This window comes from Apaloderma vittatum, unplaced genomic scaffold, assembly GCF_000703405.1.
Source record: "Apaloderma vittatum isolate BGI_N311 unplaced genomic scaffold, ASM70340v1 scaffold6786, whole genome shotgun sequence".
Classification (NCBI taxonomy): domain Eukaryota; kingdom Metazoa; phylum Chordata; class Aves; order Trogoniformes; family Trogonidae; genus Apaloderma; species Apaloderma vittatum.
This window is the reverse complement of record NW_009721148.1, coordinates 1-18,283: the sequence shown is the minus strand read 5'-3', so window position 1 is coordinate 18,283 and position 18,283 is coordinate 1. Positions and strand designations below refer to the sequence as shown.

Genomic DNA, 18,283 nt, shown 5'->3' with positions numbered 1-18,283 from the left:
CTCAAAGTGCTTGGCTCAGGTAACTGCTGGTGACATGGGCTGGAGCAGCAAATCCTTGGGCATCAGGCTGCGCCTCTCTCCATAAATGCCAAGAGCAGCAGCACATGAGAGCAGAAAGTCAGAGACTGTGTTATTTGGGGCTGGCTCAGCTTTGTGAGCAGGCCCTGAGAAGCTGTGTCTTTGACCTGATCTTTCAGCTCTGACCCCTTGTCTTTCCCCTTGCAGTGGGGGAACCCATCAACAAGGAGGCGTGGGAGTGGTACTTCCATGTGGTCGGCGAGACACGGTGCCCAGTAGTGGACACGTGGTGGCAAACTGGTGAGACTCCTATGATCCCTTGTCGCAGCTTCTGCTGTCCCAGGCTTTAGGAGTGACCTGTGACTTAGCTGGACAAGTGGGAATGGTTGTCACAGACACTCTGGTATGAGCAATGCTGTAAGGGGCCACAGCCACCAAAGCAGGAAAGAGAGAACTAGCCTCTAAAGCTAACCCAGAGAAACACAGTAGAGTTGATGGTAGGGTCTGAACTAAGCGAGCAGGATCATCCTTCTGCAACAAGTGTTCCCCAGCTCTCTGGCAAACCCAGCCCCAGCCTGTGGTCCAGCAGCGAGGGCCAGGGCAAATGCTGCGCACCAAGCAGCACTACCTGGCTTTCCTCTCGTCCCTGACTTTGATGAGCATTACAGTTTCTTTTGCTTCAGAAACAGGAGGCATCTGTATCTCACCCCGTCCTTCTAATCCTGGAGCTGAAATCCTTCCAGGCATGGCTATGAGACCCTTTTTTGGGATCAGCCCCTCTCTCCTGGACGACAAGGTACATTTATAACCTGCAGCCCAAGCACTGGCTCAGCCCACTTTTCCCCAGGCAATGGAAGTGTGTACTTGCTGACTGCAGTGAAGCACATCTTTTCTGCTCACCTCTGCGAGACAGCAACTTTCTTTACTGGAAAGGGATTAACAGTGGAGCCATTCTTCCAGCTAGTGCAGAAGCTGAGTTGTTTTCCAGCTGGCTGTGTCCTGACAAGATGGGATGTGGTTAGGCTCCCTGGCATGTGTCTTCCCCAGGTGAGGGAGCTGGGCAGGGACAGCCAGCCTCCCTGGACAGGCCCTGCATCCCACCATGCTGTGCAGCTGGTTGCAGACATCTGCTGGGAGAGACTGAGCCTGCCTCATTGGAGTCAGGGGCACAGGACTCTCCTCACTGCCTTCCCTGCCATTTCCATCACAGGGGTGTTAAACAGGCAATGACTAAACTTTCCAAGTCCCTCAGCCATGGTTACTAAAGGGTAATTATTTCACAGGGAAATGTCCTCCTGGAAAACAACATCTCTGGAGCCCTTTGCATCTCAAAAGCCTGGCCGGGCATGGCACGAACCATTTACAATGACCACAAGAGATTTCTGGAAACCTATCTGACTCCTTATCCAGGTAAAGAAAATGCATGGCAGGCCACTGCACAGGTGTTTGGTTGGGTACAGCTAGGCCTGCCTGCCGGTTTTCTGCATGGGGGCAGGACTCAGAAGGGCTTTGCTGTTCTGCAGACACTCCAAAGTGCTGAGGCCCTTCATTTTCCCATGTCTGATACCTCCACACTGCCCTGGGAATGGGTGTCTCTCACCAACCCTCCCCAATGGATCACATGTGGTTTTAGGGCAGTGGATTTGTCCTTCTGCCTCCAGTCACATCAAGCACACAGAGGTCTCTTGGTGCATCTCTTACAAAGCCTGTCAGCTTCTGTCACTCATCCAGAGGCATCGAGTGAACCCAAGACTCTGTATGTTTCTTCACATGAAGCAACAGGCAGAAGCAGCAAGACCACAGGCACTTGCGCTGGAGCAAAGTGCTCCCAGCTTGTGAAGATGAGGCAGGCTGGGCATCAGCCAGCGTACTGCAGAATGAGGGAAGGAGCCTAATGCTAGACCAGGTACTAACAGAGGCAGAAAACTAACAAGGAAGGTAGGCACCTTCACCCTGAGCAGCTATGGAAGGAAGCACACAGGCCCCAGTGCCAACAGAGGGGAGAAGGGAGTGAGGTGAGAACACAGCTGGGAAGCAACTCACATGCTTATTGCAACCAGTGACCATGGCATGGTTCTGGCCACTGCAGGATTCTTCTTCACCGGGGATGGTGTGTACCGTACCAGTGAGGGCTACTACCAGCTGACAGGACGGCTGGATGACATCATTAACATCAGTGGACATCGGCTGGGCACTGCAGAGGTGGAGGATGTTGTGGTAAGAGGTGTGGGTGGAAAGTAAAGGCATTAAAGGGGACAGAAAAGGCACACTGGGGCTACTCAAGAAAGCCGCTTTGAAACACCTGGACAGAAACATGCTGCTGTTGTAGCATCAAGGAACCGTGCTGGACCCACAGTCTGCCTGTGGGAACAGCTTCCCACCCTCTCCCCTCCCATGCTGGCGCTCTGCAGCAAGGGAGCAACAAAGCAAGATAAGGTTGATGCTCTAAGTGGAGCACCAGGCATGTAGAGGAGCAGCATCTGTAGGCCAGTAAAGATTGTGGGATCCAGTGGAGCAACCTAGAGGAGCAACCTGGTGGCACAGAACACAAGTCTAGAAGCTGCAAGCCTAAAGCAGCCAGAGGCAGCAGGGAAGACTTGTGTTTGCAGACAGACCTGCTGAGGCAAGAAGGAAAAAGGGCAGAAGCCACCTGAGGCCCACCCTTATCTCTCCACTTTTCCGTGGGCTGCAGCAGCCAAGCCAGGTCAGGACAGCTCCCACGTGGCAGCCAGGCTGCTGAAAGTGCTGAACCCAACGCCAGCCCTGTTCTCTTCCAGAACCACCACGTAGCAGTGGCAGAGTCTGCTGTCATCGGCTACCCACATGAGATCAAGGGAGAAGGTAAGATGTTTGCTTTCCTGCCCCTGCTATGTCTCTCCCTGGGGCTACTGCACAGCAGTGGGAAGCGGCAACCTCCAGCAGCAATGCTGTGCCAGCGCCACACAGCATGTTAGTGGGGATTTCGGCACAGTCATCACAACCTAGACCAGCTGGGCTTTGCAAACAGCAGCGCCACGGCTAAAGGCACAGAGCATCCCCTGAGGCTACCAGCAGAGAGGGACCTCTCTTGGCACTAGTTTCAGGAAGGCTCCTAGAAACATGCTGTGCACAGTGCTCAGTGCCCTGGTGGTCCTTCTGCCAGGAGCCTACGTGTTTGTTGTGCTGAAGGAGGACACTGGCTACACGCAGGAGACTCTTTCTGCTGACCTACGGGAGCTGATCTCAAAGAAGATCGCCAAGTACGCAGCTCCCGAGTACATTCAGGTAACACGTGAAGGCTGGTCCAACACCCACCCCAGCAACCTGGCCAACCCCTTTCCCTGAGCCTTAGCTCCGCTGCTCCCTGTCACAGGTCACACACCGGCTGCCCAAGACACGCTCAGGGAAGATTATGCGTCGAGTGCTAAGGAAAATTGTGGAGGATAAGGCCAGTGAGCTCGGGGACCTAACCACCCTGGATGACCATGAAGCCGTGCAGGACATCATAGAGGGACACAAGCGCCTAGTGGAGGGCCAGAAGAGCTGCTAGCTTGGCTCTGCCAGCAGCCACCTCCTGCTCTTCCACTGCAAAACTGGGGCCACATCCAGAGATGTCACTAAGTAACTGGTGGCCAGTAAGTGCTCAGAGACACTGCTCTGCAGTCTCAGAGTGACCTCTCCACAACTCAGGGACCCTCAAAACCTCTGTCTCCACACACCTGTGGGAGGCAGGGGAGAGAACATGACTCATCACAGGCAGAACAGTAAGCGGAGGTGAGCTCTGTTTCCTCCTCTAAATGCAGAGGGACAAAAGCCACCCCTTGGATTCCTTGTGCCCTGTAGTAGTTGTAGACACAGCAGCAGGGCAGGATGCCCAGCTCTAGGCAGGTATATTACTCCTACTCCAGCTCTGCTCTTCAGGAATAGTCTAGTCCAGGACCATTGCCAATATACAAGCAGCTCCTCCAAAGCAAACTCCAGAAGGAAAAGATATGGCAGTCTGGCTAGCAAATACTGATCCTTTTCCATAAACACTGATGGAAAACAGGCCTCAGACTTTAATACAGATCTGTTCCTTTGATCTGCAACTGTGTGTCATAAGGAGAGCAGAGACATACCTCTTCTCTGTGCCAGCATTCTCCTTCCCTTACAGTGCCTCCCTTGGCTCCTGCTGAGCACAACACTCAACAGAGCCACAGGTACAGAAATCTGTTCTGCAGAGCCATGTATCAAAGAGACAGAGGTTCCAGTGAGGCAAAGAGGAGAGAACACGAGGCTGCATCCCAGTCTCACACTACTGCACCACGGACAAGGGGTAGTTCCTCTGGCCATTGCTTCTATAAGCCCCATGAGGTAGCATCTTCTCTTTGGGGAGCCTGACAGCTCAGCTCTTTCCCCCATAGGAGGCAGGAGAAGGGGATTGGGAGAAGGATGGCATAGATGAATGTGCTCCTGGCAGAACCCCACACTATGAGTTAGAATTTAGCTCTGCGTCCATCAGCAAAATCCAGAACTGGTTCCACGCTAGATGAATCCCTTGTTGCCAGCTATTGCCTTGGCAGCTCCATGTCTGCTATTCAGAGCTCTCCCGTGAGTGTGCAGGTTCTGTGGCTGGCCAGACAAGTGCCTGTTTTTCAGCATCCTTCCCCAGCTGGGAGACGTTTCATCTTCTCGCATCGAGTGAGCTCCCATCTTCCCTCCCCATGAAGTTTCAAAATCCAGCTGTGGAACTGCAAAATCAATAACACAACAACTGAGGGATGTCTCTACGAGGGTATATCCTCCCCACAGCGAGTCTCTCCAGCCTCAGCCACTCCTCTCTGCTCACCAGGGACCCTCTCTACCTCCCCTGTCTGGCCACCACCAGGCACTGCCTCCCCATCTCACCTTTTCCAGGTTGGCCCTGTGTCCCACGCTGATCAGTGTCATGCCCAGCTGAAGGCACACACGGTACAGTTCATGCTCCACCTCTTCTGTGAGGGCACTGGTGGCTTCATCTAGCACTGAAAGAAAAGTTGTAAGCCCCACAAATCCTCTCCCAACCAGTCAGCTCCCCATAGGCAAAAGAGCAGCAACTGCCAAGAACATTTTGCATATTAACAGGAATTCACCAAAAGCATCTGTAGAAGGCAAGTGAGGAGAAGCCTAAAGACTCTTGATTTTCCTATGGCATAGCTGGTGTCAGTCAACTGGGAAAGCTGCCCTTCCCTACAAGCCCTCAAATCCACCCAAACAGTGCCCGTGCACTCCCCCTCTGGCCCAGACCCCACCTGGAGCATCCAGGATGCTCTGAGGCACCTTCCTGGCAGTTAAGGGTAAATACTATAGATCTGGAGCAAACAAATTCAAATTGTTTTATATCATCTCTACAGCTTTTAGTTTGCAACCCACAGCTTCCTTCTGCTCAGACAGCACTGAGCTGTGCCACACACTTCAGGGGAGGAGAGGTACTTACACGTGGCTACCTGCTACAGACACTGTCTCTGTTCACCCACACTCACCTTGGCCCTCACGACAACAGCCCCCTCCACACCCCAGCAGTCGCTAGCAATCTAACTGTGCAAAGGAATTAGCCACATCTACCAATTGGAGCTGCTTCTGTGATCTCTCAGGACCATTTCTCCCACTGTTCTTTATCTTCTTTTGATGCATTACAGCTAAACTTCCCACACTCCTTCCAGAGCCCTGCAAAGGTTCACAAGCTTCAGATGTGGCACAGAAGCCACACTCCCTAGTGCACACACTTTACATGGCAATTGGTAACCATGCTGCAAAGTGGCTTCTTCATATCCTATTGGACCCGGACCAAGAACATGAATCCCTAAGAAGAGAATGTCTTATATACAGCCTCTTGATTTACACCCTCCACACAGATAATGAAATGTTTTCACCTCTGTGTGCTACACTGCTAAAATAACAAGCAAGACAAAGCATGTTCCTAGCAAAGAAAGGATTTCATGAGTTGTCTCGGCACCAGCTTTTCTTTACACCAAATGCCCCGCCTTTTCGGTTTTTTTTTCTCCCCTCTTTTCTTTGCCAGTCACTCACTCACCTGCATATTTTGGCTGGAGGTAGAAGAGCCGTGCAAATGAGAGCCTCTGCATCTCTCCTGGGGACAGGATGTCATACCTGCAGCAGGTTCAAGATTCAAAATCTCCCTCAACAAAAAGAGCTCACCTGCTGAAGAGCTTGGTATCAGAGACCCCAGCAAGCAACTGCCCTTGTGTGACCCCCATGCCCCCTTCATGCTGGGACCAGCTCTACACTGCCTGCAAAACAGGATGGCTGGTGGTTGTTGGCATCGAGCACGAAGGCTTTACCCCTGCATACTGCCCGCCTCCCACAGAACACAGCTGGACACCGATGTTCTTAAGTCCAGCGGCAATGTCCATCTGCTTAGAAGTGCTCCCCACCCAGAGGGATCACCCAAATTCATGCAGACGCCGAGCTCCCTTACCAATTCCAGTCTACCTGCTTGTCCAGTCCTCCAGCCCTCGCCAGCAAATCAGTCTGCAGAGAGCACAGCAGACTTGTGAACACAGCCCCCAACCCTGTCAGCCCACAGCCCTGAGCATAACCACCCCCTTCCTGCTACTCTCCCTGCTCTCAGTTGAGCCAAAGTTGCTTCACATTCCTCCTCTGACAGTCCTGTGCACGGTCCTGTCCCAGCCACAGACAATGTCTCTACATGTGTCCAGCACATGGTCACATTGTGCTGCCACAAAACCTCATCCCTTCTCCCCTCACCGGCAGCAGCTCTACTGGGGACTCACCAGCCCAGCCAGCTCCAGGAATCGCACAATTCTTTCATCATCTGCTGACCCTAGGGGAGAAAGCAGTAAAGTGTAAGCAGAGGCAGCATGCTGAGGCCACAGCTGTAAGGAAGAGTTGGTGTGGGGCAGGAGGGAAGGACTGGAGGATCTCCAGAGCTCCAGTGTAGTTGACTTAACTTTTATCAGGTCACTTAACCATATCAGGTCCTGAGCTTTGGCACAGAGAGTGCCCAAAGACTGACCTTCCTTAAAATTGTTAACCCTGCCTGTAAGGAGCATGCCAGGAAGTAGCCAGGCTCCACAGACACACCCAAGACTTGGCTCAGTCCATGGTCACAGACGACACAGCCAGAACACAAGGATTCAGGCTTCAATTGCCAAGACCCTGCTCACGAGCTGCACTCTTATGGTTGACTGCCCACCACATGCTGCAGGTGGCAGAGTCATGGGAACAGGGCTTGGGTAACATCTAGCAAAAGGATCTTATGTGGGATGGGAAAGACCTCGGGGTGAGCCAGCTACAGAGTAGAACACACGCCTAAGCTTGTACAGTCAGCAGCTATGGAAGCTGGGCAGAAGGGCTGTGCATCTGCCATAGACCTCTCTGAAGCTGCTGAAAAGCCACAACAGTAGCTGATGGTTGCAGTTATTCTCTGCAAGACTGTGACTCCCAAGTGTTTGAAAGCAGCATGTAACGCTGTTTCACCATATAGTAACTTAAACCTGGACATCTGCAAGCTGCAGCTGCCCACGTGTAGTCTGGCTTGGGAAGCGGGCAGCGGAGAGAAAGGATCCACGTAGTCCGACCTTGACAGTGTGCAAGGCCCTGGGCCATCATTTAAAGAAGAGGAACAGTGAAAGACGGAGGTGGATGGAAAATGAGATGAAGGCAAACATGGCTTTGCCCAAAGGCAGGTTGTACCCGACAGATCAGATGTATCCTAGCAGTAAGGTGCCTCAACATAGATCATGTGTCTAGCACAACATGCAAAGCATGGCCAGCTTGTCCTCGCTGCATCAAGAGAATGTGCTTATCAAGAGAATATGTTCTCTCCCAAAAGTGAGAAAATACAGAGCTGACCTTAACCTCCATTAAGGTAAATCTTCCAGGGAAAAGCAGAGAGCAACAAAAGCAAAATGAATGAGCGCTCCTGATGGGGCATAGTAGGGGAGAAGCTGCACTGGGTAGAGGAAAGGGATCTGACACCACAGGGTTGGCTAATTGCTCCAATGAATTTCCACATACCTGAAACTGGATAGATCTCCTTCAGGGGATAGATCACCTGTTTAACAGAGCAAAAGGAGCCATGTCAGAGGGAGCTGAACACAGTTCATCAGAGACAAGAGTGGTGGTATGAACTCAAGCACAAGGGAAGAACCAGCCACAGGCACCCTCCCTCTTGCAGGCCTGCCTGCAGGACACAGGTTTGCAGCGGGGAGTGGAGCGGGGGGTAGAGCAGAGGCAGCCGCTGAGCTCACCTGCTGAGCTCACCTGCTCACGTAGGCTTCCATCAGTGAAGAAGGGCCTCTGTGGCAGGAACACCACTCCCCGGGGGCCAAAGCAGGTCAGCATTTTGATGCTCCCTGAACAGAGATACTCATGTCAACCTGCAGTGCCCATCAGCAACTCCTCACCACCCCTTGTGCAGTCCTGCCCCATGAAACAAATCTCAGAAAAATGTGTATTGGCAACACAGGTCGAAGCAATGAGAGACAGAGCCGAGTGTGCGCTAGAGGTGGGTGGCTCCAATGCATCAGTGACACATTCACCATTCACAAGGTGCCACTCATCTTACAGGAGCCCCAGCTGCCACCTTCCAAATTCAGGGCGGCCCTGGTTGCGAGAGAGAAGGCTGCAGTGAGCAGCAGTCCTTACCCCGCGTGCTCTCCCAGAGCCCCCCAAGGACCCTCAGGAGAGATGTCTTCCCTGTGCCTGTGTTCCCCACAATCATCACACTGTCTCCTTGCGAGATCCTGAGGCTCAAGTCCTTGATGAGCAGCTTGCCAGAGGATGGCACCGAGAGTGTCACTCGTTCCAGAAGGAAAGCTGTGTCCCTTGGCACTGGGTCTTCCCCAGAATGGCTCCTGGACCACCACCAAGACAAAGGAGGAGAGATCTGGGGGTAAGTGACCATGCTGAGACCGGCAAAGATCAGGCACCTTAGACCTCCTGTGCCTCTGTGACACCAGCCCTGCCATGTGTACCCCAGGAATGACAAATCACAGTGAGTGCTGCCTGCTCCAACCAACTGCCTGCAACAGGCTGCGACACCAAGGGCCATCTCCAACCCACGACAGCTCTACACACCAGCATGTAAATTGTGTCCTGGTCATGCCCAGGGCATAAACTGTGAGGAGTCACCCAGGGGACACCATGGCTGAGGGACTGGCTAAGCACTGGTCAGCAGGTGGTGAGATATTATATTGTGCATCACTTGGTTTGTGTATTCTACTATCATTATTACTTTTACCTCCCTTCTTTCTCTGTCCCATTAAACTGTCTTTATCTCAAGTCAAGAGTCTGAATTTTTTCCCCCCAATTCTCTCCCCTGTCTAGTGGGGAGAGTGAGCAAGCAGCAGCGTGGTGCTTAATTACTGATTGGGGTTAAAACACAACAACTGCACACTGGCCAGTTGCTGAGAGGAGACTCACCCATCCAAATCCCAGCTGGCTTTGGCTTCCAAGTAGTTATCATTTTTTCTTCTGCCAAGGCTCAGCAAGGTCTCCTGCAGTTCACCAATCCTAGACAACAAGAGGTTGCATGAATGCCAGGGACAATGCCAGCAGCCTCCTCGCAATATGCAAACTTGTCTGTGCTTGCTCAAAAGCAACTGTTTCTTATTTAGCACAAGCCTGGGCAGAGTCTTGTCCCACACCTCCCTTTCCTGCAGAGACCTGCCCGCAGAGAAGCTCACCTGTGCGTGTAGCCAGCTACATCAGTCACAGTGCTGGAGAGATCTATGAGCTGGCTGAAGCAGCCGATGAGGTAGATGGAAACAAAGGCATTCTGGGGAGAAATTACACGGCACAGCAAGGGTCAGTGCTCAGCTGGGCCACTGCCCCTTCCTCCATGGTTGCAAGGAGGCAGCTAAGGAATCCAGATATTTGGCCACATCAGCAGTCCCAGCAAGATGAAAGAGAGGTGGAGAAGTCACCCAGGGCAGGGGGAGTAAAGAAGAAGATGACCATATTTGGATGAAGCAGGGCTTCCCTGCTCAGTACTGCAGTTTTTGCCAGGTGGACACATCTCCTGCCACCCAGGGATGGTGTTTACAGAGTGCTTGCTGGCCAGCCTGGGAGCCCGGCATGCTCGCCCTAAGTCAGGCAGATCCATGCCACCAGCCCTGACCCAGCACCGTACATGGCTCAGAGCAGGGCGTCCCAACCTGCAGAGCCCACTCAACTATTTTTAGCTCTGCATTCTCTATCACAAGCCAGTTTTCAGTATCTGGGAATGAGTCAGGTCAGGAAGGTGAACACGAGCCAGCTCAGTCTCACAGACAGCCAGGCTCACTGTGAGCAGCCCAGGGCATAACTCAGACCCACTGCACAGACACAACCCCCACCTACACCACTGAAAGCCAGGGGCTTTCTGATCTCTTTTTTTTTTTTTTTAGCCACAGAGGTCTGAGCTAGGAAACACCTACATAGATGTCCTCGACAGCTCTCACCCCCAGGTTAATCATACACCAGCTGGCTCCAAGTTCCCATTTCCATGCCACCATGGGCAGGGACAGTCTAACCTGAAGGTCAACTGCTGCAGGTTATTGAGCCCCAATGCCACCAGCCCCAAACAAGACCTCCAACCTTCACAATGGGGTCTGGGAGGTCACCCTTAGCTCACCTTGCTGACAAGGGCGCTGAGCTCTGTTGGACTCATGTCACCATAGACCCCAGAAAAGATGGGAATGGCAATGACCACATAGCTCAGGATGCTGCCCAGGTAGTCAAAAGTGTTGATCCCAACTAGGGAGAAGCACATTAAGAGAAGACAATGGATTAATTAGTGTGGGAACCTTCGTCCCAGCCAGGCTCAAGCACAGCCCATGAGCCTGGTCAGAGGAAGACCCATGGTCTTGCCTCAGCCCTTCACAATTCACCAGAGCAGAATAATCCATTTCACAGGACAGCACACGCATCAGGGCAGAAATCCATTTACCAAGCAAAGAGCATTTTGGGACAGGCCTCTGAGCAGAGAAACATCATTCAGACACACAATTCAGGAATCACCATGGGGCAAAAAGCCACTTTGCTTGCTTGTTTCTACTCTTCAAGGGCCCAGCTGACTCAGAAGAAACAGAAGGGAGGGCAAAAAGGAAGCTTTGGGGTGAAATGATTGGCTGTAAAGCCTATCCTGGAGCACAGGACAGGCAGCAAGATTTAAGAACCCAAACTCCCATGGCCACCTGCAATCAGAGCTCTTCCTCCAGCTCACTATTCTGGTGAGATGAGGAAGAGCTGTCTTGATAGTAGTCATTTAACATCCAGACCTGAATCCAGTGACAGTGGGAGAAGGGAGATTTTCAGGTGACAACTATCCCCAAGAGACAGGCTCTGCAGGCAAAAAGTTCCTACAGTTCCCAACTACCTATACAGAGTCTTCTCCTTCCCCAAAAGCTCAAGCCCTTCCCTGTCTTCCTGGCCATTGAACACTTGACCCACAAAAAGCACAGATTCCTGCAGATTCCCCGTTTGGGGCTTGTGTTCTCTGACTTTGCTAGGTCCTCCACAACTTCACTCTTTGCAAGGCCTTTTCACAACAGGATTAGGGCTGCAGAAGGCACCCTCTGTTCACTCTCAGGGCACCAGCAAGAGGTGGGAGGAAAACCCATCACTGCTACTCTAGCAGTAGGGTTCCCAAGCCTGTGGGCCACTGCAATGCAGCTGCCACACACCCCACTTCACCACCCCAAACTCCCCACTCACTGTATAGCCACAGCTCCTTGCCTATCAGCTCCTTCTGGGTCTGCAGCAAGTTCTGCAACCTCTGGTTCGTGCGCATGTGCTCCACTCGCCCAGCCCTGTAAAATAAGATTGCAACATGCCACAGACATTCTGGGAGCATCACAGTGAGGTCAAAGCATGGGCTTTAGGATTGAGGCTTGGAAGGGGTCTGGCAGCCTCCAAACAACAAGCTCTTCGTTGGGCAGGAACTAAGTAGCCAAGAGCACCTTCCTGAAGAGCTTCACCAAGGAACTCAGGCTTAAACAAGCAGCCTTGCAAGTCTCTCCCAGAGCCCGTGGATGAAACTGATGCACACAGGAGGAGGAGAGGCAAAGCCAGACACCATCACCGAGGCCCCAGCCTGGAGCAACACAAACCCAAGGTCACACATGTTTCCAAGCAGAGCCTGGTTGGAAGAGAGGGCTGGCACCAGTACACAGCTGGAATCAGAAAGGAGAGGGCAGAGGTGAGACCAGGAGGTGACAGCAAGCCAACACCACCTGCACAGCTGGCAGCCTCAGTCTGCTTCTTCCCATTCCCCACCCCAGAGAAGCAGGACATGGACAAGCCCTAAGCAGTGCAGCCTCTAGTGTGGGCGACCCCAGCCCCACAGTCCCCCTCTTCCCAGGGGTATCTTTGCAGGCATCGGGGGTCACCCACCACCCCAGCTAGCAGTGATGCTCCCATGGCCAGGCTGAGCCAGGAGCAAGAAGGCACATCTCGCCTCTAAACCACCACCTCCAGCAGGCCTGGCAGCTCCTCCTGCTCCTTCACAAGGGCTGGGCTGCCCTCAGGTGGCAAAACGCAGAGAGAGCTCCACATCTCACTCCATGCTCCCACCTGCCACCCAACACAGGCTTGTGCCCAGCACACACCCATGCTCCCAACACGGTCCATGCAACGGGGAGTCACTAGGGCCCCAGCAGACAGGGCCAAGAGCTGCACAAAAAAACACGAATGAGGATTTTTGAAGAGTCTCAGTCCTAAAGATTCTCGGTTCTTAGAGAAATACATTTTCACCCTTAAAAATACATTCAACTAAGAATTCAATTTGGCATTATTGCCCTACAGCCTATCTTGGGCAACTACTGAGCTGCAATCTGTTCACTCTCTGAGTATTCACAAAGGACTCAGAGTATTCACAAATGCTGCTGAGCATTCACAAAGGACAAAGCCTTGGATACAAGGAGTTAAAGGTGAGGAAGGCACTGGGAACCAGAGCTATAATTTATTTTTCAGATTGCTGTATTGTTTTCAGCTTTTTCTCCCATTCTGTTGACTTTTAAAGTAAGTTTGCCCAAGTTTTAGAAACCAAAGAAGTAAAAAGCTGATGGCGCTCAGGTTTTGTTTCTTCCTTTATTAAAACAACAGTTGGGTAGGTGCAAGAGGACCAGACCTAACAGCTTCTACAAACCGGAGAAATTCAGCAATCAAATCCAGCCACCCACCATGTGCTCCTCTTGCAAGATTCTAGGAACTTGACCTTTTAAAAAAATCCTTTATTTTTAATGAAGATTCATACAATGAAAATCTCTGGTTTGGGGCAATTCAATTAAACTGTAGTTTCCCACCAAGCGAAGCTTTTCTACTAATGTACTGTACCGAAGCAAGACACCCTGTTTTCTGGTATAGTAATTCACTTCCCATTTTCTACTTAGCAATAGAATAAAAAAAACCCATGCAAAATTGTGAGGAAAAGTACTGCAAGCTAAATAAGGGGATGTAATTAGAGTATCTTCTCCATTAAGAAACATTATCATCAATCAGTAAGAATCAACCAGTCCATAAAGAAATAACTCAAACTTGCCAATACAACCTAAGATTGATTTCAGTTATTTACATCAGTTTTCCACTCATCAGTATAAATCTTTACTAAATTGGTGATTTTTGAACCAAATCACTTCGAGGACAGCACCACATCTGAAATGCTCAGTCACTGCAGCATGAAGGAGCCAAGTACAGATCACAGGCAAGGAAGACCAGAGCAGCTGCTGCTCACCTAAATTCCTGGAAGAAGCACGATTTCGCAACATGCAGGGCAGAGGCAGACATGTGACCAGAGAGGAACAGTGACCTCCTGCCACCAACCAAATGCCCCAACACAAGCTACAGTAAAATCACGGCCCTTTTTCCTGGGTTACAAGGTGTGAAACACCTTAAAGGCTCCAAGCAGCAGCTCAACAGACTTCAGGCAATCACTAAGCAGGAATACGCTGCCGGGTTCCTGACAGCATGCTCGGCTCTGAGCAAATTCAGAGAGTAGCAGTACAGCTCTGGGAAAGTCAGGGCACAGACTGACCTAGAGCAGCAAGCACAGGTAAGGAGGCCAGGCAGCAGCTGGCATACCCACAGAAGACACAGAGGTCAGCAGCAGGATGAAGCAAGAAGCAACCTGCAGCAAGTCCCCAACGGAACATCCCGCCAAGGTCCAATGAGACCTCGAGCAATCCTCCAGGCAAGGACCAGGCAAAACATCAGCAATGGTCTCTAAGCCAGCACCAAATTTCTATCAGACAGAGCAAAAATAGCCATCTCCAGCTGCTGTGGAGTATTTCTACAGGTAACACACAGACTCCAAAGGAGAACAGTGGCAGGGCCATATGACACTGCACTGAGATGGAAGGGACAGAAAGCTCCGGCTGCAGCAGCAGAACTTGGACTCCTCTGCAATATATGAATACAACAAGGATGCCAGGAGCTGGGAGGATCCTTATGAAGACATAAAGAAATGAGGACTACTGACCTGTAGAAAGCAGCTGGTTCCGCATTGACACGAATCTGCATGTGCTTGAACCTGGACAAGCCCCAAAAAACATCATCAGGATTGTACACAAATGCCTGGTGAATTAGGTAGCCAATATCCTTGTTAGAGGAAACTCATCTTGCATCTGTCAGAGCACTGATCTGAGGAATCTCTTGACAGAAATAGTCAACAGGCTCAAAAAAACACACCAGTGACCAAGGCTCAGTGTTGCATTTGTTTGGTATCACACTCCCTGTGCACATCCTCTTAGCCCTTGGGCCTCCTGTTTGCCAGCCTCCACCATACAGAATCACCACAACCAACTGCCCTGGTCCAGGCTCTCTGTGCCACATCACCTTCTGCTGCTGTCCCTGGATGTTCTGAGCCCCAGGGAAAGCTGCAAAGGCCCTGTCACTCACCCACCCAACCCTGCAGGGGAAAGGGAGGAGATGATTTACAGAGCACATGGAAAGACTGTGCTGTTTTGGGCACTTGATGAAGGTTGTGGGGAAGCAGAAGCCTGATCTGCTGTGGTATGGAACTTGCATCTGCACTCAAGGAAGCTCAGCGTGCAGTTTTCTTCAACATATCCAGTGCCCTGACAGAGGGACCAGCAGGGACCAGGCAAGCAGCCTGGAGACTGAACCAGGAGATTGAGCCAAGGACACTGACTGCCATGACACAGGGCAGTGAAAGGGGTGGTGAGGGCTCAGATTTTGGGGCAGCATTGCCCAGGTAGGTTTCTCTGCATGTGGGGAAAGTCACAGATGAGAAGCAGCTGCATAAATAGCACAGGAGGCAGTGAAATTGTTGCTCTGCCACAACTCACCTGAAATCCCCCTCCAGTTTTTCCTGCTGCACAAGTTTAGACACAATCGGGCTCATCAATATCTTGTTGACAATCGTCCCAATGATGAAATACCCAAAGACGCTCACCGGGCCTAGCCAACCTGTGCTACAGAGGAGGAGAAAGAGAGCTCAGTTAACAATCCAAGTAAAATTACACCCCTGCATCCTTGGGTTCAAGCAGTCAGAGCCCTCAACTGTCACCTTTCTTGGCTTTCACAAAGGTTTGTGGGCCAGCACTGCATTCTTAAGGCACAATTCTCTTTGGAGTGCAGGGACCACTGAGCCATGCGTACAAGCGTCTGTCTGGAGAGTTGTAATGTGGGTGCCAGGCTCCAAAAAAGGACATAGGAAAGAGGTGCAAAAGCTAAGCCAGGATGTGTCCTTACCTGTGGAAGCACTGGTATGTGTAGTAGGCCAGTGTGAAGGGTGAGATGACGAGCTTGCTGGCCATGGAGCTGAGCTGCCTGCAGAACCTCTCCACATCCTGGCTGATACGCTGGTCCCTGATCAACACAAAGAGCCACTGACACTGTCAAAGCCCAGAGGCAAGAACCAGTACTAACCTCCTAGCAGGTCACAAGCCAGGCTGTTTCACTGCCTGAACTTCGGACAGGGTGCAGGTGAATAACCCTACCTGGGAGGGACCTGCAGCTGGGACACCTGTTCCCCCATAGGAGACAATTTCTACAGCCCAGCAGGACTCACCCAAGGGCCTTCCTGGCACCCAGGAAGAACAGCTCCTGCTGCTACTTTCATGCTGTTCCCTGTATTAACCACTTATTCCACTTAAAACAACACTGTTTGACTCCATGCTAAAGAGGTTTCTGAATCCTTGCCCTTTACTCCTCTCCTGGACACACTCCTGTACCACCAAAAACTATGGACTGTCCCCCAAACCTTCAGTACTGGTGCTGCACCTCGGGCACCAGAGGTACCAGGACTGGCAAGGGCACAGGCCAGGCTTTTGGCAACTGTTGGATATTTGCAAAAGCCACCCTTCCACAGCAGTTGCTCCTTTTGCTCTGCATGGAGTGCTCTCTGGCCCCTTTGCTGCAAGGAAGAAAGTGCTTCTACTTGCCCCCATCCCACAAGAGCAGGCAGCAGCACATCAGGCCTCCTCACCCCAGCAGCAGCAGGCACACACGTGACAGACCCTCAGGTCTCACCCATCTCACTGCTGAGCAGGAGTTGCACTTGGGGTAACCAGAAACACTTTCAGCATATTTGCTCCCTCAGCACCTCACCTGTCCAGAGGATATGGATGAAAGAAAGCTTCAGTCTGATGCGCTAAGCACAGGTGGAAAGGCCGTGACTGGGAAGTTCAGAATGAAGAGCAAGGCTGGACTCTTGCTTAACCATCAGTGCAGATACAACCACAAGAACATTAAGTTCTCAACTCTTTTGCAGTCTTGGAATGGCAATGGATTTAATTTTGCGGCAGCTCTCACCCTGACTGACCTTACAGTCATCATTTTTCCTTTTCCTCAGACTATAATTGTTCCCATAAAGTTATAATTTAAGTTGTACTATAGACTCATGGCAGGATATTGCTTTTTACAAGTTATTAAGCAACATGTAATGATAACACTTAAACACCAACTCAGATGTCCTGCTAGGAGCCATCAGTCTTTGTCTGCCACTCAGAAGCCACTCTTCATTCCTTCTAGATGGATGACATCATGCATCTAACACTCAGTTTGGTTCGCACTGCACAACAGGAGGTCACTTCACCTCTAGTTCATTCTTAAAGCAGCTGGTGTAGGAAAAAAGTTCTCATCAAGGAATTATAAGATAAAGACAATTTTTGTACTGGCAGCAAAAAGACACTGAACAATAAGCTTGAATGTCTAAGCAGAAGCAAACTGGTAATGAGAAGTGCTCCACAGCAACCCCATACCTTGGGTCTGCTAAGGTCGGGAGAGCTGGCTCTATCGCTGCAGAGCAGATTGACCCAGTTATCTCATGCATTTCACTGCACAATGTGAACACGCTCCCTGGTTAAAAATAAACCTGAGCAGGATAGTCACACGGTGACAGGCCTCTGTCCTCCCCTTCCCTCCGCCCCCACCAAAGCAAAGGACAGGCATACAGCAGCTTCTGGCCATGGCCAATGTCCTACACTGCCTGGGAAGTGCTGCCTGCCTTGGTGACAGGCACGGCTTTTTAACCTTCCCTCGCAACTCCACATCACCGTGAAACACCACCAGAAACAAACATTTAATGAGGGCGGCAGTAACCTCAACAGCAGCTGGAAAGCACATCAGCATCATGAAGCTGTGATTTCATGTCTGACAGTAGGGCTGTTTGACCCAAACCAAGACCTCTCCTTGCTTGCTGCTCCCCTGGTACACAGCTGGCTGTCCTTCCTTGTGCTGTCTCCTAGCACTGGGCCAGGGAACTAGCATCAAAAACAATACAGACAAAAACCCACCTGAGATAGCCAGCATGATTTCACTGTGCAGCCACACAGACCACCATAGTGGGCAACAAAGGGGCACAAACAGGCAGCCAGGAGCACTGGGCACAATCACAGAGGCTGCTTCAGTTCCTTGAGGTCACCACTACTAGCAACAGGTAGGAATCCCTGCAAGGCAGACATTTCTCACAGGGACCTCAGGCTTAGTCTCCTCTGGTACCATCAACGTGGGAGATGGCACCAGTACAGTGACTACACCAAAAGTGCCCCCTCCAGGGGAGGAGAGCTTGGGGTCTCAAAACTACCGTATAAATCTACTCAATTTGGAAAAAGTTATCCTCGGCTTCTAGTTTTTCAGCAAGCATTAAGTAAATTTAGAAATTTACTGCATTTCCTTCCTAGGAACAGGAAAGGGGAAACGCAGCCCTCATAGCACAAAACAAAGCCCTTCCTGGATGTGGCTGCCCTGGGTTATCAAAACCATTAAAAATCCAACTAAACAAAACTGTGTTCAGCTGGAGATTCTGGTGGCTGAAGTTCAAACAGAATAACAGAGGCTG

At 51.2% G+C, this 18,283-nt stretch overlaps 2 protein-coding genes across 2 annotated transcripts in view; one reads left to right on the top strand and one right to left on the bottom strand.

The window, feature by feature from the left end:
- LOC104275331 (acetyl-coenzyme A synthetase 2-like, mitochondrial) overlaps positions 1-3,547 on the top strand; it is a 10,985-nt gene extending 7,438 nt beyond the window's left edge. The window contains 8 exon segments of the mRNA XM_009871258.1: positions 1-19; positions 226-318; positions 702-814; positions 1,302-1,428; positions 2,108-2,235; positions 2,796-2,859; positions 3,161-3,282; positions 3,371-3,547. The exon segment at positions 1-19 is cut by the window's left edge and continues 31 nt beyond it. Coding sequence (XP_009869560.1) covers positions 1-19; positions 226-318; positions 702-814; positions 1,302-1,428; positions 2,108-2,235; positions 2,796-2,859; positions 3,161-3,282; positions 3,371-3,547 — 843 coding nt within the window.
- Positions 3,548-4,631: 1,084 nt separating this feature from the next.
- Positions 4,632-15,810, bottom strand: ABCD4 (ATP-binding cassette, sub-family D (ALD), member 4; the record flags this gene model as incomplete). Its single annotated transcript, XM_009871257.1, has 15 exons — positions 4,632-4,727; positions 4,885-5,000; positions 6,050-6,126; positions 6,455-6,507; positions 6,771-6,820; positions 8,017-8,053; positions 8,263-8,354; positions 8,647-8,855; positions 9,424-9,513; positions 9,687-9,778; positions 10,616-10,737; positions 11,698-11,792; positions 14,459-14,509; positions 15,288-15,413; positions 15,694-15,810. Coding segments are annotated over 15 exons (1,423 nt in total), but the record flags the coding sequence as incomplete, so codon positions are not given.
- Positions 15,811-18,283: the final 2,473 nt, after the last annotated feature.